At 40.4% G+C, this 25,931-nt stretch overlaps 3 protein-coding genes across 3 annotated transcripts; 2 read left to right on the top strand and 1 right to left on the bottom strand.

The window, feature by feature from the left end:
• Positions 1 to 242: 242 nt before the first annotated feature.
• Positions 243 to 1,172, top strand: LOC121492593 (olfactory receptor 49-like). The gene has a single exon (XM_041757830.1). It carries the CDS (start codon positions 243 to 245, stop codon positions 1,170 to 1,172), a length of 930 nt encoding a protein of 309 aa, XP_041613764.1.
• Positions 1,173 to 7,991: 6,819 nt separating this feature from the next.
• LOC121492592 (olfactory receptor 49-like) lies at positions 7,992 to 8,921 on the top strand. Its single transcript, XM_041757828.1, has one exon. It carries the CDS (start codon positions 7,992 to 7,994, stop codon positions 8,919 to 8,921), a length of 930 nt encoding a protein of 309 aa, XP_041613762.1.
• Positions 8,922 to 21,658: 12,737 nt separating this feature from the next.
• LOC121493052 (protein S100-A10-like) lies at positions 21,659 to 22,326 on the bottom strand. The gene has a single exon (XM_041758565.1). The coding sequence runs from the start codon at positions 22,309 to 22,311 to the stop codon at positions 21,907 to 21,909; it is 405 nt and encodes a 134-aa protein (XP_041614499.1). The 5' UTR covers positions 22,312 to 22,326; the 3' UTR covers positions 21,659 to 21,906.
• Between the last annotated feature and the right edge of the window lie 3,605 nt (positions 22,327 to 25,931).

Below are 25,931 nucleotides of genomic sequence, written 5' to 3'. Positions count from 1 at the left end.
CACCATTTTCTCCTCCAACACACAGACATGCCCGGGACCAAACGTGAGACAGAAATCCCTAGGGGCTCTACAAAATAAGCCTGAATAGTAAGTCATATCTCCCCCACAGAAATAAAGGACTCCTTCAGTTCAAAATAGATCATTCATCCCTTTTTCCTTTCAGTTCCTTGCAGGTCCCCAGAACATTACAATTCCTGATGCTGCACATCTGATTGGCCACCCCAGCAGTCGTCAGAGGAGCCATGAGAAACCACACCACTGTCACTGAGTTTGTCCTGCTAGGGCTCTCAGAGGCCTGTGAGCTGCAGATGCTCATCTTCCTGGCACTGCTCCTGACCTATCTTGTCACTCTGCTAGGAAATCTCCTCATTGTGAGCATCACCCTCATGGACAGGTGCCTCCACACCCCCATGTACTACTTCCTCTGCAACTTTGCTGTCCTGGAGATCTGGTTCACCTCGGTCATCTTCCCCAAGATGCTGACCAACATCCTAACTGGAAACAAGACCATTTCCCTAGCAGGCTGTTTTCTACAAAGTTTCCTCTATTTCTTCCTGGGCACTACAGAGTTCTTCCTACTAGCAGTCATGTCCTTTGACAGGTATGTGGCCATATGTAACCCCTTGCGTTATGCCACCATCATGAGCAAAAGGGTCTGTGTCCAGCTAGTTCTTTCTTCCTGGATGGCAGGATTCCTTCTCATCATCTTTCCAAGTTTCATCACTTTTCAGCAGCCATTTTGTGGCCCCAATGTCATTAATCATTTCTTCTGTGACAACTTTCCACTCCTGGAGCTCATATGTGCAGACACAAGTCTGATAGAGCTTCTGGGCTTTATTGTGGCCAACTTCAGTTTACTAGGCACTCTGTCCGTGACAACCACCTGCTATGGCTACATCCTCCACAGCATCCTGCGCATCCCTTCAGCCAAGGAAAGGCAGAAAGCCTTCTCAACCTGCTCCTCTCACATTATTGTTGTGTCTCTCTTCTATGGCAGCTGCATCTTCATGTACATCCGGGCGGGGAAGGGTAATGAGGGAGAGGACAAAAACAAGGTGGTAGCCTTGCTCAATACCGTGGTGACCCCGATGCTCAATCCCTTCATCTATACCCTGAGGAACAAACAGGTGAAGCAGGTGTTTAGGAAGCAAATGAGCAAGCTCCTTTCGTAAGGATGAGCTGTGCCTGAAAGAAGGTAAAGTTTTTGTTTGTTTTTTAAGATTTTATTTATTTATTCATGAGAGACACACAGAGAAGGGCAGAGACATAGGAAGAGGGAGCTGCCGGCTCCCCATGGAGAGACCGATGTGGGACTCAGTCCCAGGACCCTAGGATCACGACCTGAGCCAAAGGAGACGCTCAACCACTGAGCCACCCAGGCACCCCTGAAAGAGGATAAAGTTGGATCCTTGCCTCAAACCCTGTAAATGCAGTCCTGTCCTGATCTCTATGAACTATCTCCTTCTTGACGGTTTTTAGCATATGTTCAAATCTACAGTAGTTTTTTTCTTTTTTTTTTAAAGACTTTATTTATTTATTTATTCATGAGAGACACACAGAGCAGGGTGGGCAGAGACACAGGCAGAGGGAGAAGCAGGCTCCACGCAGGGAGCCTGATGCAGGACTCAATCCTGGGACTGCAGGACCATGCCCTGGGCCGAAGGCAGGCGCTAAACCGCTGAGCCACCCAGAGATCCCCCTCTAAAGTAGTTTCTTACATGTATTATTGGCTCATGAAGGGTACAGAAAGCTCGGTGTTCTACTGTGTTGGTGTATACTCATGCTTCTGACCCTGTGCTGTATCTGAGTTTCCTAGTCTTGCCTCATTTTTAAGTTTTAATGATAATCAGGGGCTTAGTTGTTTCAGCACCCAACTCTTGATTTCAGCTCTGTTCATGATCTCAGGGTCATGAGATCAATTCCTGCATTGGACTCTGCACTGAGTGTGGAGTCTGCTTGAGATTCTTTCCTTTCTCCTCTACCCCTCCCCCTGCTTACACACTCTCTCCCACTCTCTCAAATAAATAAATACTTTTTTAAAAAAGTTATAATGACAAGGGCACCTAGGTGGCTCAGTTAGGCATCTGCCTTCAGCTCAGGTCATGATCCCAGAGTCCTGGGATTAAGCTCTAAGTAGGCTTCCTGCTCGCTGGGGAACCTGCTTCTTCCTCTCTCTCTGCTGTTCCCCTTCCTTGTGCTCTCTCGCTCTCTCTCTCTCTCTCTCTCTCTCTGTGTCAAATAAATTAATAAAATCTTTTTAAAAAATTATAATGAGGGACACCTGAGTAGTTCAGTCTATCTTCGGCTCAGGGAATGATCCCTGGGTCTCAGGATCAAGTCCCACATCAGGATCCCCACAGGGAGCTTGCTTCTCCCTCTGGCTGTGTCTCTGCGTCTCTCTGTGTGCCTCTCATGAATAAATAAATAAAATCTTTTTTAAAATTATAATGACTAAAAATATACCTTCTTTACTAGAATGTTTCATTGATAAAAAGATCCTCAACAAAAACCTATTGATGATAAACTTCAGAAATAAGACATATATGGAAAGATTAATGAGCTGGAATATCCAAAAAACAAACTAAAGAAAGTATCAGATATTAAGGGGCACCTGTGTGGCTCAGTCAGTTGGCAATCTGCCTTCGGATCAGGATCCTGAGATCAGGTTCCCACGTGGGGCTCCCTACTTGGTGGGAAGCCTGCTTCTCCCTCTCCCTCTGTCTTTCCTTCCAGCTGGTGCTCTCTCTCACTCAATCTCAATAATATAAGTAAAACATTTAAAAAATACAATATCAAGTATTAAAACACTAAGTCAAGAACTAACAAATAGAACAATGGAACTGGATAGGGTAATCTGAAAGACAATGCAGTACACATAAGGATCTAATAGATGATTAAGTAGACTTTTCTAATCAGTAAAGAAAAGATATTCAGAGTCAATAAATGATGCTAAGACTATTGGCCTAACCAGGTAGAAACTTCCTTTTTCAGAGAGATTAGGACTAGTACTTGGTTATTTGGGGAGAGGAGGAATACAATTCAACCATAAAAAAGAAGGAAATCCTGCATTCACGACAACATGGATGAAATTGGAGGACATTATGCTAAATGAAAAACCCAGACAAAGACAAATATTATATAGTATAATTTATATGTTGAATCTAAACAAACAAATAAAAAGTCAAATTCACAGAAACAGAATGGTGGTTGCCAGGGACTGGGGAGTGGAGGAAACGGGGAGATATTGGTCAAAGGGTACAAACTTCTAACCATAAGATGAATAAGTTCGGGGGATATACTGTACAGCACCATGTCCCTAGTTAATAATACTACATTGTACACTCAAAATATGCTAAAAGAATAAACAAAATAAATAAACAAAAAATTTTAAAAATTAAATTAAAAAAAAAAAAAAGGGCAGCCTGGGTGGCTCAGCTGTTTAGCGCAGCCTTCAGCCAGGGTGTGATCCTGGAGACCTGGGATCCAGTCCCACGTCAGGCTCCCTGCATGGAGCCTGCTTCTCCATCTGCATGTGTCTTTGCCTCTCTCTCTCTGTGTGTCTCTCATGAATAAATAAATAAAATAAATAAATAAATAAATAAATAAATAAATAAATAAATAAATAAAATCTTTAAATATATATATATAATTGACATATTGTAACATTGTGCAAGTTTAATATGTACAACATACTGATTTGATACACTTGTGTATTGCAATGTGGTAAAATCTTAACTGTTATCAACACACAGATGGTAATTCTGTGAGGTGATGGACATATTAATTAACCTCATTATAGTAATCATTTCACACTGTATGGCAGATCAAATCATCATATTGTACACTTCAAATAGATACCAATTTATTACACCTCAATAAAGCTGGGAAAATTTTTAATTGTAACATTTTCATTTCCTTCCTTGTTGTTCCTCCTCTCACCCCAGGACCCCATCTCCACCATCTCCCAGCCCCAGTAAGGTAGGATTAACCAAGGTTCTATATTACTTCTGTTGACTCCTTACATCCCCATAACAATAAGACTGCTTAATATTAGACAGGAGCTCCCAATTTCAGAGACATAATTAGATATATTACTTTGCTAAAAATAATGGCTATTCCTGATCTTAACAAACAACAGAAACTTTTGTTTGCAAAGCGTGGTAAGTAACAGCCAAGAGAGCTGGGAAGAGGCTGAGTGAGACTCATTATACTAGTTATCTGGGGATCCCAAGCTCCATAAAACTTTGGAGAAAACTAGATCCCTTAGGAAAACAAACATGCAACCCAAATCTGTCAACTCTGATGTCACCTCCACAAAGAGATGTGTTTGTTCCAGGAATATTTCACCCACTCTTCCCTAGAGCCCCATTGTCCACAGAAGAAATATCATCTCATAGAGACTGGGCCAATGTGAGGATGTAATTTAAGTCTCTACCAGTCAAAATCACCCCTGTTAGTCCAAGAGGAGGCTGAAGGAAGAATGCATCAAATGATAATTATTTTTCCAAGGCTTCCCCCAGGATGGGCTTGCTGAAAATGGAAGATTTCAACATTCTATGCTCCTCAGATCCTGTGACCTGAAAGATAAAGTTCAAGGAAACCATTCTCCTACCCAGGGAATGAAAGCTGACCATTCAGGATGCTTTGGGAAAAAATAGATGTTCTTAGAGAACGCCATCAAATTCATGAGAGATGAAGATCTCACACCAACAGCATTGTAGTATTAGAGCCACAGACAATACTGCAACCTCAAGAAATACCCATGAGAACCAGGTATCTTCTGCAATCCTGTGAGTAGTGTACTTGGCGTGGCCTGATTTGGACTCCCCAGAGGGCTGCTAGATACCTGACCTGGGCCTGTGGGGTAATCTCCACCTTGGCACTATAGAGGATGGCAGGACAGCAGTGGCTTCTTCAACCCTCCCATTCCCCATGCACTTTGTTTTTATATTCATTTATAAGATTGGCACATCAAATATACACATGGTATAACTTTAGCCCCACCATTCAGGTCAAAGCCAGGCAAACCAATGTTTATTCATTCAGTTGCACACTCACATTGAGGAACTTTGCTTATCCCACCTCGTACACTAGGTAACTGGCCCTTGGAAAAGCCAAAGCTCCAGATGGTATTGAGTTTGGGTGAACCTTTTTAAAAATATATTTTTTAATATATATATATATATTTTTTCATTTATTTGACAAAGAGAGGAGCACAAGCTGGGGGAGCTGCAGGTAGAGGGAGAAGGAGAAGCAGGCTCCCTGCTAAACAAGGAGCCCTAAATGGGGCTTAATCCCAGAACCCTGAGGTCATGACCCGAGCGAAAGGCAGACACTTACCCAACTGAGCCACCCAGGTGCCCTTGGTAAAACTTTTAATGCTTTTCCTCCAAAGGAGAAGATTTCACCCTCCTTCTAAACAAACCAGAACTGTCCAGAGACCATGCAATTCCAGCATAGCAACAAACCTCCAGGGCATCCACAGACTTTCCCACTGGGCATTGCATAACTGACTTTTAAAATAGTAAATGGTCTAGATAGACAGTGAGGCATGTCCAGACTCTCAGGCTGCCACAAAAGTCTCCCCTTCATTCATCAAGCATATAGGCTGTAGCTGGCAATTTTTAAGGAAGGAAACATCGAGATATGTTGACTTTTTTTTTGAAGATTTTTAATTTTTTAATTTTTTATTTATTTGTTTTTTTAATTTTTAAAAAGATTTTTTTTTTTTTAGAGAGAGAGAGGGAGAGCACAAGTGGGAGGAGGAGAGGCAGAGAGAAGCAGACACCTTGTTGAGCATGAAGCCGGACTTGAGGCTTGATCCCAGGACCCTGAGGTCATGATCTGAGCCAAAGGCAGATGCTTAACTAACTGAGCCACCCAGGCGCCCCTAAATATTTAAGTAATCTCTACATCCAATGTAGGGCTTGAACTCACAACCCTCAGGTCATACATGGCTGAGCCATGCCAGGCACCTCTAGGGGAAGCTGACTTTTAAAGAGAAACCTTTTTAAGGTTTGGGGAGTTTTGCTGCTAGGAGCATTTTGGCAGACCCACCCAGAGCTCTATTTACTAGCTCAAAGTCTAGAATGTCTCAAAGATGGAGAGTGTTACTTTAAAGAATGTGGGGAGACACTTCCACTTTCTCCTGAAGAAAAAGTAAACTCTCTTCACATAGGTCAATTTAAGACTACTTGACATATGTCTCTGCAAGTTTGCTGTCCCCTAGGAAGTACTACATAAATGACATGTCCTCAGCTTTTTCTGTATCAAACACCACCACATCCATCCCTCAGACATTTGAGGTGTTATTCACTCATTCAGGAAATGTTTATTGAAGCTTATTATTTCAGGAAACTTGTTCTAAGGACTGTATAAAATATAAATTAATAAATTTGTTTTTATTTAAATTCAATGAATTAACATATAGTGTATTATTAGTTTCAGAGGTACAGGTCAGTGATTTATCAAACTTATATAATACCCAGTGCTCATTATATCACATGCCTTCCTTAATGTTCATCACCCAGTTACCCCATCCTCCCACCCACCTCCCCTCCAGCAACCCTCAGTTTGTTTCTTATGATTAGGAGTCCCTTATAGTTTGTCTCCCTCTCTGATTTTGTCCTATTTTTTCCTCTCTTTCCCTACAATCCTGTTTCGTTTCCTAAATTCCACATATGAGTGAGATCAGAGAATAATTGTTCTTCTCTGATTGATTTATTTCACTTAGAGTAATACCTTCTAGTTCCATCTGTCATTGCAAATGGTAAGGTTTCATTCTTTTTGATGGTTGAGTAGTTAGTCCATTGTATATATATATCACATCTTCTATATCCATTCATCTGTCAATTGACAAGTAAAGAAATTTTTTTATTCAATGAGCAACAAATGAAAGACAACTATAAAATTCAAAAAAAATCAAATGAGATATAATAAAATTATGAGGAAAGAATCATTCATTCAGAAGAGATTTCATAAAAATGATAGCCCTTTTTGAGGAGAGACTTAAAGGATAAATAGGATTTGAAAAGCTGATAATTCCATGTTGAAAGATTGCCATGTACAGAAGTACAGGTGCATAAAATAGAACTAAGAAATTGTAAAGAGTCTATTGCATCTGGAGCCCACAAGAAAATGTTGTAAGAGAAGAACACAGATATACCATTTGAGAATAGATCCTTAAGAACCTTGACTACCAAACTGCCTCTTAGAAATTTTTATTTATGAACACATTATTGGACTTGTTCTTTTTTTTATTTGTAAGAGTTGTGCTTTTGTCTCATAGATTCTCTCTCTATATGTATTAATCCAAATATTAGTGAAAAGCATTACATTTTCAGGTAATCTTGAAAAGCAATAGAGCTTCTATGTATTCTAAATCAGTTTACCTGAGCATATGGATCTGTGAAGCAAATGGCTAAGTTAAGCAAAAATGTTTACTACCCTCAGATATGAACTGCTTATGGGCAGGACCCAATATTGGTCCTGCCCATAATATGAACATAAGAATAAAAATGTTCATAATATGAACATAAGAATAAAAAGCATTGAAAACAGATTATAATGTTAAGGGTAAAGGATTTGTTCAGTATCAAGAATAAAAATTTAGTTAAAAAAGTAAGCAAGAAAAAAAGTAAGCAAGGAAAAAAAAAGTAAGCAAGGAAAAAAAATTTAAAAATAAAAATAAATAAAAAGTAAGCAAGGATCATTTTTGCTTTGGGGCCTTACTTAGGCCACCCTGAAAACCACCATTTTCTCCTCCAACACACAGACATGCCCGGGACCAAACGTGAGACAGAAATCCCTAGGGGCTCTACAAAATAAGCCTGAATAGTAAGTCATATCTCCCCCACAGAAATAAAGGACTCCTTCAGTTCAAAATAGATCATTCATCCCTTTTTCCTTTCAGTTCCTTGCAGGTCCCCAGAACATTACAATTCCTGATGCTGCACATCTGATTGGCCACCCCAGCAGTCGTCAGAGGAGCCATGAGAAACCACACCACTGTCACTGAGTTTGTCCTGCTAGGGCTCTCAGAGGCCTGTGAGCTGCAGATGCTCATCTTCCTGGCACTGCTCCTGACCTATCTTGTCACTCTGCTAGGAAATCTCCTCATTGTGAGCATCACCCTCATGGACAGGTGCCTCCACACCCCCATGTACTACTTCCTCTGCAACTTTGCTGTCCTGGAGATCTGGTTCACCTCGGTCATCTTCCCCAAGATGCTGACCAACATCCTAACTGGAAACAAGACCATTTCCCTAGCAGGCTGTTTTCTACAAAGTTTCCTCTATTTCTTCCTGGGCACTACAGAGTTCTTCCTACTAGCAGTCATGTCCTTTGACAGGTATGTGGCCATATGTAACCCCTTGCGTTATGCCACCATCATGAGCAAAAGGGTCTGTGTCCAGCTAGTTCTTTCTTCCTGGATGGCAGGATTCCTTCTCATCATCTTTCCAAGTTTCATCACTTTTCAGCAGCCATTTTGTGGCCCCAATGTCATTAATCATTTCTTCTGTGACAACTTTCCACTCCTGGAGCTCATATGTGCAGACACAAGTCTGATAGAGCTTCTGGGCTTTATTGTGGCCAACTTCAGTTTACTAGGCACTCTGTCCGTGACAACCACCTGCTATGGCTACATCCTCCACAGCATCCTGCGCATCCCTTCAGCCAAGGAAAGGCAGAAAGCCTTCTCAACCTGCTCCTCTCACATTATTGTTGTGTCTCTCTTCTATGGCAGCTGCATCTTCATGTACATCCGGGCGGGGAAGGGTAATGAGGGAGAGGACAAAAACAAGGTGGTAGCCTTGCTCAATACCGTGGTGACCCCGATGCTCAATCCCTTCATCTATACCCTGAGGAACAAACAGGTGAAGCAGGTGTTTAGGAAGCAAATGAGCAAGCTCCTTTCGTAAGGATGAGCTGTGCCTGAAAGAAGGTAAAGTTTTTGTTTGTTTTTTAAGATTTTATTTATTTATTCATGAGAGACACACAGAGAAGGGCAGAGACATAGGAAGAGGGAGCTGCCGGCTCCCCATGGAGAGACCGATGTGGGACTCAGTCCCAGGACCCTAGGATCACGACCTGAGCCAAAGGAGACGCTCAACCACTGAGCCACCCAGGCACCCCTGAAAGAGGATAAAGTTGGATCCTTGCCTCAAACCCTGTAAATGCAGTCCTGTCCTGATCTCTATGAACTATCTCCTTCTTGACGGTTTTTAGCATATGTTCAAATCTACAGTAGTTTTTTTCTTTTTTTTTTAAAGACTTTATTTATTTATTTATTCATGAGAGACACACAGAGCAGGGTGGGCAGAGACACAGGCAGAGGGAGAAGCAGGCTCCACGCAGGGAGCCTGATGCAGGACTCAATCCTGGGACTGCAGGACCATGCCCTGGGCCGAAGGCAGGCGCTAAACCGCTGAGCCACCCAGAGATCCCCCTCTAAAGTAGTTTCTTACATGTATTATTGGCTCATGAAGGGTACAGAAAGCTCGGTGTTCTACTGTGTTGGTGTATACTCATGCTTCTGACCCTGTGCTGTATCTGAGTTTCCTAGTCTTGCCTCATTTTTAAGTTTTAATGATAATCAGGGGCTTAGTTGTTTCAGCACCCAACTCTTGATTTCAGCTCTGTTCATGATCTCAGGGTCATGAGATCAATTCCTGCATTGGACTCTGCACTGAGTGTGGAGTCTGCTTGAGATTCTTTCCTTTCTCCTCTACCCCTCCCCCTGCTTACACACTCTCTCCCACTCTCTCAAATAAATAAATACTTTTTTAAAAAAGTTATAATGACAAGGGCACCTAGGTGGCTCAGTTAGGCATCTGCCTTCAGCTCAGGTCATGATCCCAGAGTCCTGGGATTAAGCTCTAAGTAGGCTTCCTGCTCGCTGGGGAACCTGCTTCTTCCTCTCTCTCTGCTGTTCCCCTTCCTTGTGCTCTCTCGCTCTCTCTCTCTCTCTCTCTCTCTCTGTGTCAAATAAATTAATAAAATCTTTTTAAAAAATTATAATGAGGGACACCTGAGTAGTTCAGTCTATCTTCGGCTCAGGGAATGATCCCTGGGTCTCAGGATCAAGTCCCACATCAGGATCCCCACAGGGAGCTTGCTTCTCCCTCTGGCTGTGTCTCTGCGTCTCTCTGTGTGCCTCTCATGAATAAATAAATAAAATCTTTTTTAAAATTATAATGACTAAAAATATACCTTCTTTACTAGAATGTTTCATTGATAAAAAGATCCTCAACAAAAACCTATTGATGATAAACTTCAGAAATAAGACATATATGGAAAGATTAATGAGCTGGAATATCCAAAAAACAAACTAAAGAAAGTATCAGATATTAAGGGGCACCTGTGTGGCTCAGTCAGTTGGCAATCTGCCTTCGGATCAGGATCCTGAGATCAGGTCCCACGTGGGGCTCCCTACTTGGTGGGAAGCCTGCTTCTCCCTCTCCCTCTGTCTTTCCTTCCAGCTGGTGCTCTCTCTCACTCAATCTCAAATAAATAAGTAAAACATTTAAAAAATACAATATCAAGTATTAAAACACTAAGTCAAGAACTAACAAATAGAACAATGGAACTGGATAGGTAATCTGGAAAGACAATGCAGTACACATAAGGATCTAATAGATGATTAAGTAGACTTTCTAATCAGTAAAGAAAAGAAATTCAAGTCAATAAATGATGCTAAGACTATTGGCTAACCAGGTAGAAACTTTCCTTTTTCAGAGAGATTAGGACTAGTACTTGGTTATTTGGGGGAGAGGAGGAAGTTAAAGCAGAAGAACAATTTAAAAGTGATATGAACTTTAAGTACTTATTTGAAATTAAGGTAAAAGAAATATGCATTTATTAATCTATAAATATCCTTTTCTATGAGGATGAGCATAAGAATTGTAGTCTCTTGTTTAAAGCACATTCATTACGCATCCTCTCTAATTTTCAGGATTTGTTTCAGTAATACGAAAATTTCACAGTTGTTTGGGAAAATATCTGAGAACAGAATTCTAGAATTTTCGCTTTTTGTTTGTTTTCCAATCTTCACAGTTCTTGCCCACACCTCAGTCAACCAAGTTTTTTCATTATCTGGCTTTATGGAATCTGTCAAAAGGAATCAACTTGGTTTTCATAGAAACAGCTTTGTTTTTATACTCATATATCATTAGTTTATTTTTATTTAGTTAAAATATGTAATTATAGGGCAGCCTGGGTGGCTCAGCAGTTTAGCGCCTGCCTTTGGCCCAGGGCCTGGTCCTGGAAACCCGAGATAGAGTCCCATGTCGGGCTCCCTGCATGGAGCCTGCTTCTCCCTCTGGCTGTGTCTCTGCACCCCCTCCCCCCCATATCTCGTGAATAAATAAATAAATCTTTTTTAAAAATATGTAATTATAATAACGAGTCAAATTATCCAATCAAGGTTTGGAAACAAACCACTGATTCTTGGTACAAGCCAACTGATGGAAACAAAAATATGTATGGGTACTACAAAAGTCTACTAGCTGCAAAGCAAGTAGCTACAAGGCATGTTGTAGACATCAATCATTTTGAGAAGTAGTATAGCAGAGATTGGAAACCTCCCAAAAGGTACCAGAGAGACAAGATTTTATTTATTTGAGAGAAGAGACAGAGAACTCAAGAGAGAGGATGCTGAAGGAAAATGCTTTTCCTCTACCTATTGAGAAGATCAATTTTTATACTTTAGTTTGTTAATGCAGTATATCACATTTATTGATTTGCACACATTGAACCACCTTGGATCCCTGGAATAAATCCCATTTGAGCAAACTGTCTGATCCTTTTAATGTACCATTGAATTTAGTTTGTTAACTTTTTTGAGGATTTTTGCAAATATATTCATAAGGCATATTGGCCTGTAATATTTTTTTCTTGTAGTGTCCTTGTAGTGGCTTTGGTACCAGGATTATTCTGGCCTTGTAAAATCAATTTGGCAGTGCCTCCTTTTACACTTTTTGGAAGAGTTTGAAAAGGACTGGTATTAATCCTTCTTTAAAGGTTTAGTAGAATTCATCAGAATTCATCTGGTCCTAGAATTTTTGTTGTTGTTAGGAGATTTTTGATTACTGATTCAATCTCCTTACTGGTAATTGGTCTGTTTAGCTGGGTATAGAGGGAACATACCTCTACTCAATGGAGGTCATATAAGATAAGGCCACAATTAACACCATATTCAATGGTGAAAAGCTGAAAACTTCCTCTAAGATCAGAAACAAGACAATGATGTCCACTCTCAATGCTTTTATTCAACATAGTACTAAAAGTCCTAGCCACAGCAATCAGACAAGATAAAGAAAGACAAGGCATCCAAATTGGTAGGGAAGAAGTAAAACTGTCACCATTTGCAGATGATATGATATTAAATATAGAAAGCCCTAAAGATTCCAATAAAAAACTATTAGAACTAATAAATGAATGCAGTAAAGTTGCAAAACACAAAATCAGTATATAAAATCTGTTTTATTTTTATATATGAAAAATAAAATAGCAGAGAGAGAAATTAAGAAAACAATCCGATGGGGACCCCTAGAAGGCTCAGCGGTTTAGAGCCTGCCTTCGGCCCAGGGTGTGATCCTGGAGTCTTGGGATCAAGTCCCACAACAGGCTCCCTGCATGGAGCCTGCTTCTCCCTCTGCCTGTGTCTCTGCCTCTCTCTCTCTCTCTCTGTGTGTGTGTCTCTCATGAATAAATAAATAAAATCTTCAAAAAGAAAAAAGAAAAAGAAAACAATCCCACTTACAACTGCATCATAATAATAAAGTACCTAAAGATGACTTTAACCAAGTAGGTGAAAGACCTATACTCTGAAAACCACACATTGATGAAAGAAATTAAAGATGACACAAATAAAAAGAAAGATATACTGTGCTCATGGCTTGGAAGAATTCATGTTGTTAAAATGTCTATATTATCCAAAGCAATCTACAGATTCAATTTAATCCCTTTCAAAATACCAATGGCATTTTTTCATAGAACTAGGACAAATAATCCTAAAATGTGTATGAAATCTCAAAAGAACAAGCTGGATGTATCACAATCCCAGATTTCAAATTGTCATGATCAAACAGTATGGTACCAACACAAAAATAGACACATAGATCAATGGAAAATAATAGAGAGCCCAGAAATAAACTCATGCTTATATAGTCAATTAATGTAGGACAAAGGAGGCAAGAGTATACAATGGGGAAAAGGCAGTCTCTTCAATAAATGGTATTGGCAAAATTAGACAGCTACATGGAAAAGAATGAAATCAGACCACTTTCTTACACTATATGTAAAAAATAAACTCAAAATGGATTAAAGACCTATAAGTCAGAAGTGAAACCATAAAACTCCCAAAAGAAAACATAAGCGGTAAACTCTTAAACATCAACCTTAGCAATATTTTTCCAGATATATCTACCAGGCAAAGGAACAAATGCAAAAAAACAACACAAACAAACAAGAGGCAGAAACAGATTCATCACAGACTCTTAAAAATAGAGAACAAACTAAAGGTTGATGGAGGAGGTGGGTGGGGGATGGGCTAGATGGGGGATGGGCATTATGGAGGGCACTGTTATGTTGAGCCCTGGGTGTTTTGTGTATTTGTCTTTCTCTGTTTGACTTTTTTTTTTGGCATTATATACTCTGGATCTTTCCATGTTGACATGAATAGCAAGATCTTATTCTTTTTATCATTAAATAATATTCCATTGTGTGTATATATCACATTTCCTTTATTCATTTATTAATAGATGGACACTTGGGCTGCTTTCTTCTTTTGACTATTGTAAATAATGCTGCAGTAAGCATAAGGGTGCATGTATCTTTTTGAATTAGTGTTTTTGGAATTACTGGGTTGTATGTATAGTGCTTTTTTAAAAAATTTATTTATTCATGAGATTTTATTTATTTATTCATGAGAGACACACACAGAGAGAGAGAGGCAGAGACACAGGCAGAGGGAGAAGCAGGCTCCATGCAGGGTGCCCGATATGGGACTCGATCCCCGGTCTCCAGGATCAGGCCCTGGGCTGAAGGCGGTGCCAAACCCCTGAGCCACCCAGGCTGCCCTAGTGTTTCTATTATTAATTTTTTGAGGAACCTCCACACTGTTTTCCATAGTGGCTACACCAATTTATATTTCCCCAGCAGTGCATGAGCACTCCTTTTTTTTCAATATCTATGCCAACATTTGTTATTTCTCGTTTTTGATACTACCCATTCTGACTGGTGTGATGTGATATATCACTGTGTTTTTGATTTGCATTTCCTGATGATTAGTGAGGTCGAGTATCTTTTCACGTATCTATTGGCCATTTGTTTGGCTTATGCAGGTTCTCTGCCCATTTTTAAATAAGCTTATTTGGGTTTTACTGGCATTGAGTTTTTTTTTTTTTTAATTTTATTTATTTATGATAGTCATACAGAGAGAAAGAGAGAGAGGCAGAGACACAGGCAGAGGGAGAAGCAGGCTCCATGCGCCGGGAGCCTGATGTGGGATTCGATCCCAGGTCTCCAGGATCGCGCCCTGGGCCAAAGGCAGGCACCAAACCGCTGCGCCACCCAGGGATCCCCTGGCATTGAGTTTTTAAATGTATTTTGAATATTAACCCCCATCACAAATATCAAGATAGCATATGTAAATATCTTCTCCCATTTGGTAGGTAGCCTTTTTGTTTTGTTGAGGTTTCCTTTGCTATGAAAATGCTTTTTGGTTTGATGTAGTTCCAGTTTTTTTGTTTTGTTTTGTTTTTTGATCGTGGAAGTTTTAATTGAGTGCTGGCTATGTGTTCTCTATGGTTGGTGGATGCCTGGAACTCTTTTAAGACTCTACTCGATTCTTTTGCCTTCGTGGATGTATCTTGCAAGAAGTTACTGTGGCCAAGTTCAAAAAGGGTGTTGCCTGTGTTCTCCTCTAGGATTTTGATGGAATCTTGTCTCACATTTAGATCTTTCATCCATTTTGAGTTTATCTTTGTGTATGGTGAAAGAGAGTGGTCTAGTTTCATTCTTCTGCATGTGGATGTCCAATTTTCCCAGCACCATTTATTGAAGAGACTGTCTTTCTTCCAATGGATAGTCTTTCCTCCTTTGTCGAATATTAGTTGACCATAAAGTTCAGGGTCCACTTCTGGGTTCTCTATTCTGTTCCATTGATCTATGTGTCTGTTTTTGTGCCAGTACCACACTGTCTTGATGACCACAGCTTTGTAGTACAACCTGAAATCTGGCATTGTGATGCCCCCAGCTATGGTTTTCTTTTTTAAAATTCCCCTGGCTATTCGGGGTCTTTTCTGATTCCACACAAATCTTAAAATAATTTGTTCTAACCCTCTGAAGAAAGTCCATGGTATTTTGATAGGGATTGCATTAAACGTGTAAATTGCCCTGGGTAACATTGACATTTTTACAATATTAATTCTTCCAATCCATGAGCATGGAATATTTTTCCATTTCTTTGTGTCTTCCTCAATTTCTTACAGAAGTGTTCTATAGTTTTTAGGGTATAGATCCTTTACCTCTTTGGTTAGGTTTATTTCTAGGTATCTTATGCTTTTGGGTGCAATTGTAAATGGGATTGACTCCTTCATTTCTCTTTCTTCAGTCTCATTGTTAGTGTATAGAAATGCCATTGATTTCTGGGCATTGATTTTGTATCCTGCCAAGCTACCAAATTGCTGTATGAGTTCTAGCAATCTTGGGGTGGAGGCTTTTGGGTTTTCTATGTAGAGTATCATGTCATCGGCGAAGAGGGAGAGTTTGACTTCTTCTTTGCCAAGTTGAATGCCTTTAATGTCTTTTTGTTGTCTGATTGCTGAGGCTAGGACTTCCAGTACTATGTTGAATAGCAGTGGTGAGGGTGGACATCCCTGTCTTGTGCCTGATCTTAGGGGAAAGGCTCCTACTGCTTCCCCATTGACAATGATATTTGCTGTGGGCTTTCCGTAGATGGCTTTTAAGATGTTGAGGAATGTTCCCTCTATCCCTACACTCTGAAGAGTTTTGATCAGGAATGGATGCTGTATTTTGTCAAATGCTTTCTCTGCATCTCATGAGAGGATCATATGGTTCTTGGTTTTTCTCTTGCTGATATGATGAATCACATTGATTGTTTTACGAGTGTTGAACCAGCCCTGTGTCCCGGGGATAAATCCTACTTGGTCATGGTGAATAATTTTCTTAATGTGTTGTTGGATCCTATTGGCTAGTATCTTGTTGAGAATTTTTGCATCCGTGTTCATCAGGGATATTGGTCTGTAATTCTCCTTTTTGGTGGGGTCTTTGTCTGGTTTTGGAATTAAAGTGATGCTGGCCTCATAGAACGAATTTGGAAGTATTCCATCTCTTTCTATTTTTCCAAACAGCTTTAGTAGAATAGGTATGATTTCTTCTTTAAACGTTTGATAGAATTCCCCTGGGAAGCCATCTGGCCCTGGACTCTTGTGTCTTGGGAGGTTTTTGATGAACTATTGGGACTTCATCAAGATAAGAAGCTTTTGCACAGCAAAGGATACAGTCAACAAAACTCAAAGACAACCTACAGAATGGGAGAAGATATTTGCAAATGACGTTTCAGATAAAGGGCTAGTTTCCAAGATCTATAAAGAACTTATTAAACTCAACACCAAAGAAACAAACAATCCAATCATGAAATGGGCAAAAGACATGAAGAGAAATCTCACAGAGGAAGACATAGACATGGCCAATATGCAGATGAGAAAATGCTCTGCATCACTTGCCATCAGGGAAATACAAATCAAAACCACAATGAGATACCACCTCACACCAGTGAGAATGGGGAAAATTAACAAGGCAGGAAACCACAAATGTTGGAGAGGATTAGGAGAAAAGGGAACCCTCTTGCACTGTTGGTGGGAATGTGAACTGGTGCAGCCACTCTGGAAAACTGTGTGGAGGTTCCTCAAAGAGTTAAAAATAGACCTGCCCTACGACCCAGCAATTGCACTGTTGGGGATTTACCCCAAAGATTCAGATGCAATGAAACATCGGGACACCTGCCCTCCGATGTTTCTAGCAGCAATGTCCACAATAGCCAAACTGTGGAAGGAGCCTCGGTGTCCATCCAAAGACGAAAGGATAAAGAAGATGTGGTCTATGTATACAATGGAATATTCCTCAGCCATTAGAAATGACAAATACCCACTATTTGCTTCAGTGTGGATGGAACTGGGAGGGTATTATGCTGAGTGAAGTAAGTCAATCGGAGAAGAACAAACATTATATGTTCTCATTCATTTGGGGAATATAAATAATAGTGAAAGGGAATATAAGGGAAGGGAGAAGAAATGTGTGGGAAATATCAGAAAGGGAGACAGAACATAAAGACTCCTAACTCTGGGAAATGAACTAGGGGTGGTGGAGGGGGAGGAGGGCGGGGGGTGGGGGTGAGTGGGTGACGGGCACTGAGGGGGGCACTTGATGGGATGAGCACTGGGTGTTATTCTGTATGTTGGTAAATTGAACACCAATAAAAAATTAATTTATTAAAAAAAAAAAAAAGACTCCACTTGAGGGCAACCCCGGTGGCTCAGCCGTTTAGCACTGCCTTCAGTCCAGGGCGTGATCCTGAAGACCTGGGATGGAGTCGGGCTCCCTGCATGGAGCCTGCCCCTCCCTCTGTCTCTGCCTTTGTCTTTGTCTCTGTGTTTCTCATGAATAAACAAATTAAAGCTTTAAGAAAAAAAAGGCTTAGATTCAGCATTCAGTGAGAGCATGCTTCCCAGTTCATAAATGGCCAATCTTTCACTGTAACCTCATATGGTAGAAGGGGCAAGAGATCTCTCTGAGGTCTCTCTCTCTCTCTCTTTTTTTAAGTCTTAAAGATAAAAGGACATCTGTGAATTAAAATGTTTACGGAAAAAAAAAAAGAAGGAATTAATGAACTAAGCATCCCACTGAAGAAATGAGAAAACAGGGATCAGAAAAAAATACACACTGAAAAGAAAAAATGAAACATTATAAGAATAAACACTAATGAAAGAGAAACAAGATAAAATATTTAAAAAGCAACAAAATCAAAGCTCAGTTCTTTGTAAAAACAAAATTGAAAACTTCTGACAGAAAAGATTTTTTTAAATGAGTAATAAAGCAAACAAAATGAAACATAAGACATACTAAATGAATATTATAGTCAAAGAATCCTGTACATAAATATGAAAAATCAGATTTAAAAGGACATATACCTAGAAACATATAACTCAGCAAAGTGGCTTCAGAAATAGGAAATCCAAAAATAAATAAATAAATAAATAAATAAATAAAAAGAAATAGGAAATCCAGTTGGTCCTAAAACAAAGAAATTGAGTCCGTGGTTAACTTCCCACAAAAAAAAAAAAAAAAAAAAAAAAAAAAAAAAAGGCAACCCCAGCCAGCACTAAAGGCAGGCTTTAACAAGCATTCAAAAATTGAACTTATTTGTAGCAATTTTTTAAGAGTCCCAAAATTCTAGGACACCTGTCCCACCAAGAGGTTGGCTCTGCATCCCCTCCCCCCGAATCTGGACTTGGTCAGTCGAATACAGCAGAAGTGACACTGTCGGTTCCTGGCCCATTACCTAAAGAGACAGGCAGCTTCCACTCTGTCCATTGGGAATGCTTGGTCTTGGAACCCACCCACCACTCTGAGAGAAAGCTAAGCAGCCACACGGCGGGGTACCCCTAGGTTCTGGGGCCAACAGCCCCAGCTGAGGTCTCAGCCAACAGCCATCCTCAATTGCCAGACATGTAAGTAAACAAGCCTGGAGATGATTCCAGCAACACCTTACCCCGCCCCAGCCTTTGAGCTGCCCCAGCTGTCACCACATGAAAGAGAGACAAGCTGGCCCACCAAGCCCTGCCCAAACTACAGATCTGTGAACAAAATAAATGATTGTTGCTTTAAGCCACTCAGTGTGGGGTGGCTTTCCCACAGCAATGGGTAATGGAAACATTATTCTATGCTCACTCAGCTATTCCAGAGAAGAAAAACCACCAAAGATAGAAAACACCCCCAACATGTTTTAAAAGGTTAGCTATAGATTTAGTGCATTTCCAATCAAAACTCCAGAAGAGGGACGCCTGGGTGGTTCAGCAGTTGGGTGTCTGCCTTTGGCTCAGGGTGTGGTCCCAGGTCTGGGATCGAGTCCCATATCGGCTCCCTGCATGGAGCCTGCTTCTCCCTCTGCCTGTGTCTCTGCCTCTCTCTCTTTGTTTCTCATGAATAAATAAAGAAAATCTTTTAAATTAATTGATTAATTAATTAATTAATTAATCTGTCCCACCCCTGGCCCAATCTTCCAAGGCATCTATCCTACATTCAGCCCACAACTTAACTCCATCATGCCCAAGGGAAAAAACGGTTAAGGGATGGCCTTCTGCAACTTCTGCTAATAAACCAATGGTCAGCCTTCGCATCTATGACCTCATTTGCTCCACAGGTAAGATGGGTAAATAATACTTTTTAAAGGACAGTTCTTTGTGCTTTAGAGAACTGTCCACCCTCGTGGCAAGTGTTAGCTTCTAGGTAAGCCAGAGTGGCATATACCTGGAGGCATCCCCAATACAATGTCTTCTCCAGAATCACCTAGCAGATCATTCTGGAAAACCAGCCGGGCATATTACTCCATGACTAAGAAGCCCAATGGGACTTGTGTCTTTTTTTTTGTTTTTTGGTTTTTTTTTAAGATTTTGTGTATTTATTCATGAGAGACACAAAGAGAGAGGCAGAGACATATGCAGAGACATATGCAGAGACATATGCAGAGGGTTCCCCTGCAGGGAACCTGATGAGGGACTCAATCCTGGGACTAGATCCTGGAACTCCAGGATCACAACCTGAGCCAAAGGCAGACACTCAACCACTGAGACACCCGGGTGCCTTGACACTTAGGTCTTTTCTGTAACTTTTTGCTAAATCTTTGTGTATCTCAATTCATTTTGTTTAATAACAACAACAAAAAAAAAATTAAGACTTCCCTTCATTTAAAGACAGAAAGTGAGAAAACTACAAAGTGAGAAAAGCAATCTGAAAGCAATTTAAGGGACTAAATATTCATAAAACACAAACTCACAAGTCTTTAAGAGATTACCAATGTGATGTTTTAAATGCTAAAAAAAATAACCCAATGAATAGCCAATAAATGTGTGAAAATATGCTCAATCTTTTTTTTTTTTTAATATGCTCAATCTTATTAGTAATCAAGGAAATGTACACTAACAGCACTAGGACATACTTACACAGGCACTTGATTGGCAAAAATATAAGTCTCACATAACTAGGTATTGGCAAAAATGTTGAGCCCTCATAAATTGCTGATGAGAAAACAAACAGATAGAATTTTATATTAAATAATAAAGTTGAAAGTCTGCAATAAACTACAATCTAGTGAAACCATGCCCAACCATGTACCCAGGAGAAACTCTTGCACATGTGTCTGTCTGTCTCTCTCTCTCAAATAAATAAATAAAATCTTTTTTTAAAGTCACTTACACAAGCATTCTATCACTTGAGCCTCATGACACTTGTTTGAGGTGTTATTTCCATTTTTCAATAGGGGAAGCTGAGAATCTAAGAGGTTAAGGGACATGGCAAAGGTCACACAGCTGTTACTAAGTGGCAGAGTCAGAACTTGAATCCAGGCCTTCCAATTGCAGGCCTAGTACACCTTCCAGTGTACAATGCTGCTCACCTTGAGGGCAGCATGAAACATGTGGCAAGAAAGGAGTTACCAGAAGGGATGGAGACTCAGGAGAAGACAAATGGGAAGACACTTTGGCCAACTTTGCAGCTTTGCCCAGTACCAAGCCTGAATTAGCCTTATCCAGGCTCCCTGCCTTTGCCACTGGTAAGAAATCCCTCCAGCCTTTGGAATGCTCTGTGGATCTCCTCATTCAGGTGCCAGAAAACAAACCATCTATGGGCAATACTGTGAGGGTTCACACTATCTTGAGGAGGGCCTCTGAAATTTTGATAATATTTGCTGTGCAAAGTCTCAATCTATTTCCAGAGACAGCTATTTTATCTGTGCCATGGCACTCATGCTGGAAGGGTCTCCCGGAGTATCTGGTGGAGATAAATCTCTATGCCCCCAACACAAAAGTATCTTCCTCCCTTGTCATGAATTGAAGAATTCCTGGAGTTCACACGTTTATGGGGTTTGTTTGGCTGTTGGTTGGTTGGTTGGTTGGTTGGTTGGTTGGTTTTGGAAACCCAAATACCCAAGATGGGCTTTAACACTCTTTTTAAAAATTGCCCTAATTACAGACTATACCAATGAATGATGTTAAAAGACATTATCCAGGCTTTGCTTTGAAAACAGCCAGGGTGGGATGCCTGGGTGGCTCAATGGTTGAGCATCTGCTTTTGGCTCAGGGAGTTATCCTAAAGGCCTTAGCTCAATCCTTAATGTCTGTCCTTTGGTGATTTCAAGATTGTATGATTTTCTTTTTTTTTTTTTTTTTCCTCCTTTAAAGATTTTATTTTTAAGTAATCTCTACACCGAACAGTGAAAGCCTGACCTGGGCCAGAAAGGGCACCTGGGATCAACTGGGCAATCTCCCTTAGAAAATCATATGATCTAGGGGGGCCTGGCTGGCTCAGTTGGAAGAGTGTGCAACTCTTTTTTTTTTTTTTTTTTTTTTTGAGGAACTAAAAAAGGAATTTGTTTATTGAGGGTAAGAGGATGCAATAAGCAATATAAAAAATCAAAAGCTTATCTGGCTTTCTTTTACTGACTTTTCTTTCTCTGCTTCTCAAATGGGGGTTGGATTTCATTTGTACATTTTCTGAGGGTCCTGATCTGCTCATGGAATCCTTTATACAGGGGGAAGCTGTGGGACAGATTCCTTGAGACCCTTTGGGACACCTCACTCCGGTCGGAGTGTTGCTCAATGGTGCCTATTTCTTGCCCTTCTGCTTCATGTGTATTACAAAATAGTCATTGCATGCAATGGTGAGCCCAGCAATTAGTGAAAAGAAGCTCTGGAAGCCCACTTTGCCATCTCGGCACTGGTCGAGGTCCTTCATTATTTTGTCCACGGCCAGAGGGTCTTTTTGATTTTCCAAAAATCCTGGGAATTCTTTTTCCATGAGTACTCTCAGGTCTTCCTTTGTCAAGTATCCTTTATCCCCAGCAAACTTGTGAAACGTGAACATCATGGTTTCCATGGCATGTTCCATTTGAGATGGCATCTTGGTGAGGTCTGTTGAAACCTTGGCGCGAGGCGCGGCGGGCACGCTCGGCTGGCGGGGACCCTCCGAGTGTGCAACTCTTGATCTCAGGGTCCTGAGTTCAAGCCCCATGTTGGGTGCAGAAATTACTTGAAAAAATCAACAAACTTTTTTTGTCCTGCATCCTTAGAAGTAATAGGCACTATGCTCAATTGTTTTTACCAACTGCACGTGAATAAAATCTTGCTGGCTTCGTCAGCACTTGTCCATATGCTTCATGCAACCGTTATGGGATATAATTCCCAACCTGTGGAGCAAAATACAATTCATAACAAGATTATAAACTAGTTTAAAATATTTCCCTTCTGGGATCCCTGGGTGGCGCAGCGGTTTGGCGCCTGCCTTTGGCCCAGGGCGCGATCCTGGAGACCCAGGATCAAATCCCATATCAGGCTCCCAGTGCATGGAGCCTGCTTCTCCCTCCGCCTGTGTCTCTGCCTCTCTCTCTCTCTGTGACTATCATAAATAAATAAAAATTTAAAAAATAATAATAAAAAAAAATTAAAAAATAAATAAATAAATAAAATAAAATATTTCCCTTCTAATCCTCCTAAGCCTCTCTCATTTTAGGTCATTTACCTCTTTGCTGTCCAAATCACTGAAAATCACTGAAGGGAAGAGGAAAGAAGAAAAGAATCATGGTGCACTTGGGTGGCTCAGTGGTTGAGCATCTGCCTTTGGTTTAGGTCGTGATCCTGGGGCCCTGGGATGAGTCCTGCATGAGGCTCCCCACAGGTAGCCTGCTTCTCCCTCTGCCTATGTCTCTGCCTCTCTCTGTGTCTCTCATGAATAAATAAATAAAATCTTAAAAGAAAAAAAAAGGAATCAATGCTTGAGGAAGACATGGGAGGTAGTGTATAGTTTCTAGATGACCTCTGCAAACAGTACTGACTACCATTATAATGGTGATACTGTGGATGAGGTTTTACAGCATCTCCAACAATGGCCCCATAATCAATCAACAGTCCCTTAACATTCATTCAACTCATTGGTTCAACAAAATTATACGTTCCCAGGACCTGTATTAGGGGCTGGAATAAAAAAAATAAGTAAAATATGGTCTTTACCCTCTAAATAGCTCATTTCTGGGGAGAAGACAAGATCACTGATATCTACAACTGAAGAATAATGAGTTAAACTTGTGTGTACTAGAATCTTCATAGACAATATAGCTCAGAATGGGCTAAAGTTGTAAAAAAAAAAAAAAAGGAAAGGAAAGAAAGAAAGAAAGAAAGAAAGAAAGAAAGAAAGAAAGAAAGAAAAAAGAAAAAGAAAGAAAGAAAGAAGGAAGGAAAGAAAGAAAGAAAGAAAGAAAGAAAGAAAGAAAGAAAGAAAGAAAAAGAAAGAAAGGGATCCCTGGGTGGCGCAGCGGTTTGGCGCCTGCCTTTGGCCCAGGGCGTGATCCTGGAGACCCGGGATCAAATCCCACATCGGGCTCCCAGTGCATGGAGCCTGCTTCTCCCTCTGCCTGTGTCTCTGCCTCTCTCTCTCTCTCTGTGTGTGTGACTATCATAAATAAATAAAAATTTTTTAAAAAAAAGAACAAAATTTAAAAAAAAAAAGAAAAAAAGTGAAAAGCAAGCAAACAAAAGCCCTTCTTACAGGAGTAAGTGCCTAAAATGAAAGAGAAATAAGTAACATATAAGCTAAATAAAGGAAGGGAAAGCACCCCAGGCTATGGGAACAGCTTTGGCAAAGGCCAGAGGCTGAAATAAGCTTGAAATGCTCTGGGAACAGTGAGGAAATGAGAAGGACAAAGTAGGCTCTTCATTAGATCCGCCAACCAGTTTAAATCTCTTTCAAAAGGAATGGTGAAATTTTGATAAGATATTGTGTGTGGGTTACGAGTCTTTTAACTGTGGTAGCTTATAATTAAACCTTTGTCTCTAGGCATTGTTAGATCACTCCTGAGAAAAGCCAGTTACCCCATGCTGATGTATAACCTCTTTGTTTTATGCAAAATAGCCAACTTCAGTCTAAAAAAGAGCTCCATGCCTCTATTCAAGTGGAAATGAATACCTCCCCCTGGTTGGATAATAAAAACCCAGGGCTTCAATGATCACAGAGCCTTTCCTGGACACACACAGTCAGCCCATCATGTACTTTCTCTTTCCCTCTACAGCATGGAGAAAGGAAGCAAAAGCCCTGCATGCAGGGAAGCCTAAGAATAAGCCAAGGCCTTGCTGGCGCAGTGCAAGAAGTCAACACAGGCAGATGCTACCACCAGCCCAAAGGCAGAGAATGAGGGGATGCATGAGAGATATAGTGCTGAGGAGGGGAAGGAGAGGGAGACTTTCCAACAAGAGTCAGACTGAAGGGAAAGGTAAATTATCAGGAAATGCTTTGTCTACAAACTAAAATTCAGAGAGAATAGATAAAGAAAAACTTGAGAATGAGTAGAAAAGTCCCAAATATGTATTTTTCTCTGTAAAAAAAAATAAAATAAAATCGGGATGTCTGGAGGGCTCGGTCAGTTAAGTGTCTGCCTTCTTGCTCAGGCAAGGTCCTGGGATAGAGCCCCATGTGCTCCTGGCTCAGCAGGGAGCCTGCTTTTCCCTCTCCCCTCTGCTCCTGCTTCTGTCTCTGTCTCTGTCTCTCTCTCAAATAAATAAATATAAATAAAATCTGTAAGAAGAAAAAAATCAAATCAAGATAAAATCTTTGACACTAATGATGGGTTAGTTGGCCAAAGTTGTTAATTTTGGTCTTCCTAATAAAAAGGGTGAAAGGAAATAAGAGGAATTATGAGTAATAGCCAGAGACAAAGAGGACTGAGAGTCGATAGTCTCTATTTCTAAACGGGGCACTTCCTAACAGCGGAGTGTGTTACACTAATCATTAGAATGAGTACCTGAAACAGATTATGAAACCTGGAGCTTCCATAGTAAAAGAGATCTTCTCACTTAATGACCCATTGCAGTAGGAAAAGTGAAGTGTATGTATATGATAGACGTGTGAAGAGTCTACAGACATGGGAACATTCATGCAATCCTAGCAGAAATGCAAAATGACACAAGAACTTTGGAAAACAGTTTGATAGTGCCTTATGAAGTTAAGCATACATTTACCATACAACCCAGAAATCCCACTTTCAGATATCTACCCAAAGGAAATGAAAACATACATCTATTCAAAGACTTATATTCAAATGTTCATAACAGCTTTATTCAAAATAGCCCCAACCTGGAAACAACCCAAATGTCCATCAGCTGGTGAATAGATAAACAAATTGTGGAATATCCCTACTATGGAATGCCTCAGCAATAAAAAGGAATAAACTGATGATGCACACAACACATGGATTGATGTAGAAATGTTGGGGTTTGGAGCAAACAGTCAAGAAAGAATTCTTGAGGGGGATCCCTGGTGGCTCAGCAGTTTAGCACCTGCCTTTGGCCCAGGGTGTGATCCTGGAGACCCGGGATCAAATCCCACGTCAGGCTCCTGCTTCTCCCTCTGCCTGTGTCTCTGCCTCTCTCTGTCTCTCATGAATAAATAAATATAATCTTTAAAAAAGAAGTGACTGAGTCTAACCAAGCTGTAGGGTAAAAACTACTTAAAAAAAAAAAAAAAGAATTCTTGAGACATCTTCAGTACAAAAAGGTGGTTTTATTAAAGCATGGAGACAGGACTTGTGGGCAGAAAGAGCTGCACTGGGGTCTTAAGGAGTGACCCATTATACACTTTCAAGT

This window comes from Vulpes lagopus, chromosome 6 (assembly GCF_018345385.1).
Source record: "Vulpes lagopus strain Blue_001 chromosome 6, ASM1834538v1, whole genome shotgun sequence".
Classification (NCBI taxonomy): Eukaryota; Metazoa; Chordata; class Mammalia; order Carnivora; family Canidae; genus Vulpes; species Vulpes lagopus.
Note: the sequence above shows the minus strand (reverse complement) of the source record. Positions and strands in the feature narration are given on the sequence as shown.

What these genes read in the sequence shown, in the direction of transcription:
- LOC121492592 (XM_041757828.1), top strand. Translation starts at nt 7,992, where the DNA reads ATGAGAAACCACACCACTGTCACTGAGTTTGTCCTGCTAGGGCTCTCA.
- LOC121492593 (XM_041757830.1), top strand. Translation starts at nt 243, where the DNA reads ATGAGAAACCACACCACTGTCACTGAGTTTGTCCTGCTAGGGCTCTCA.
- LOC121493052 (XM_041758565.1), bottom strand. Translation starts at nt 22,311, where the DNA reads ATGGGGCTTGAACTCAGGACCCTGAGATCAAGAGTTGCACACTCGGAG.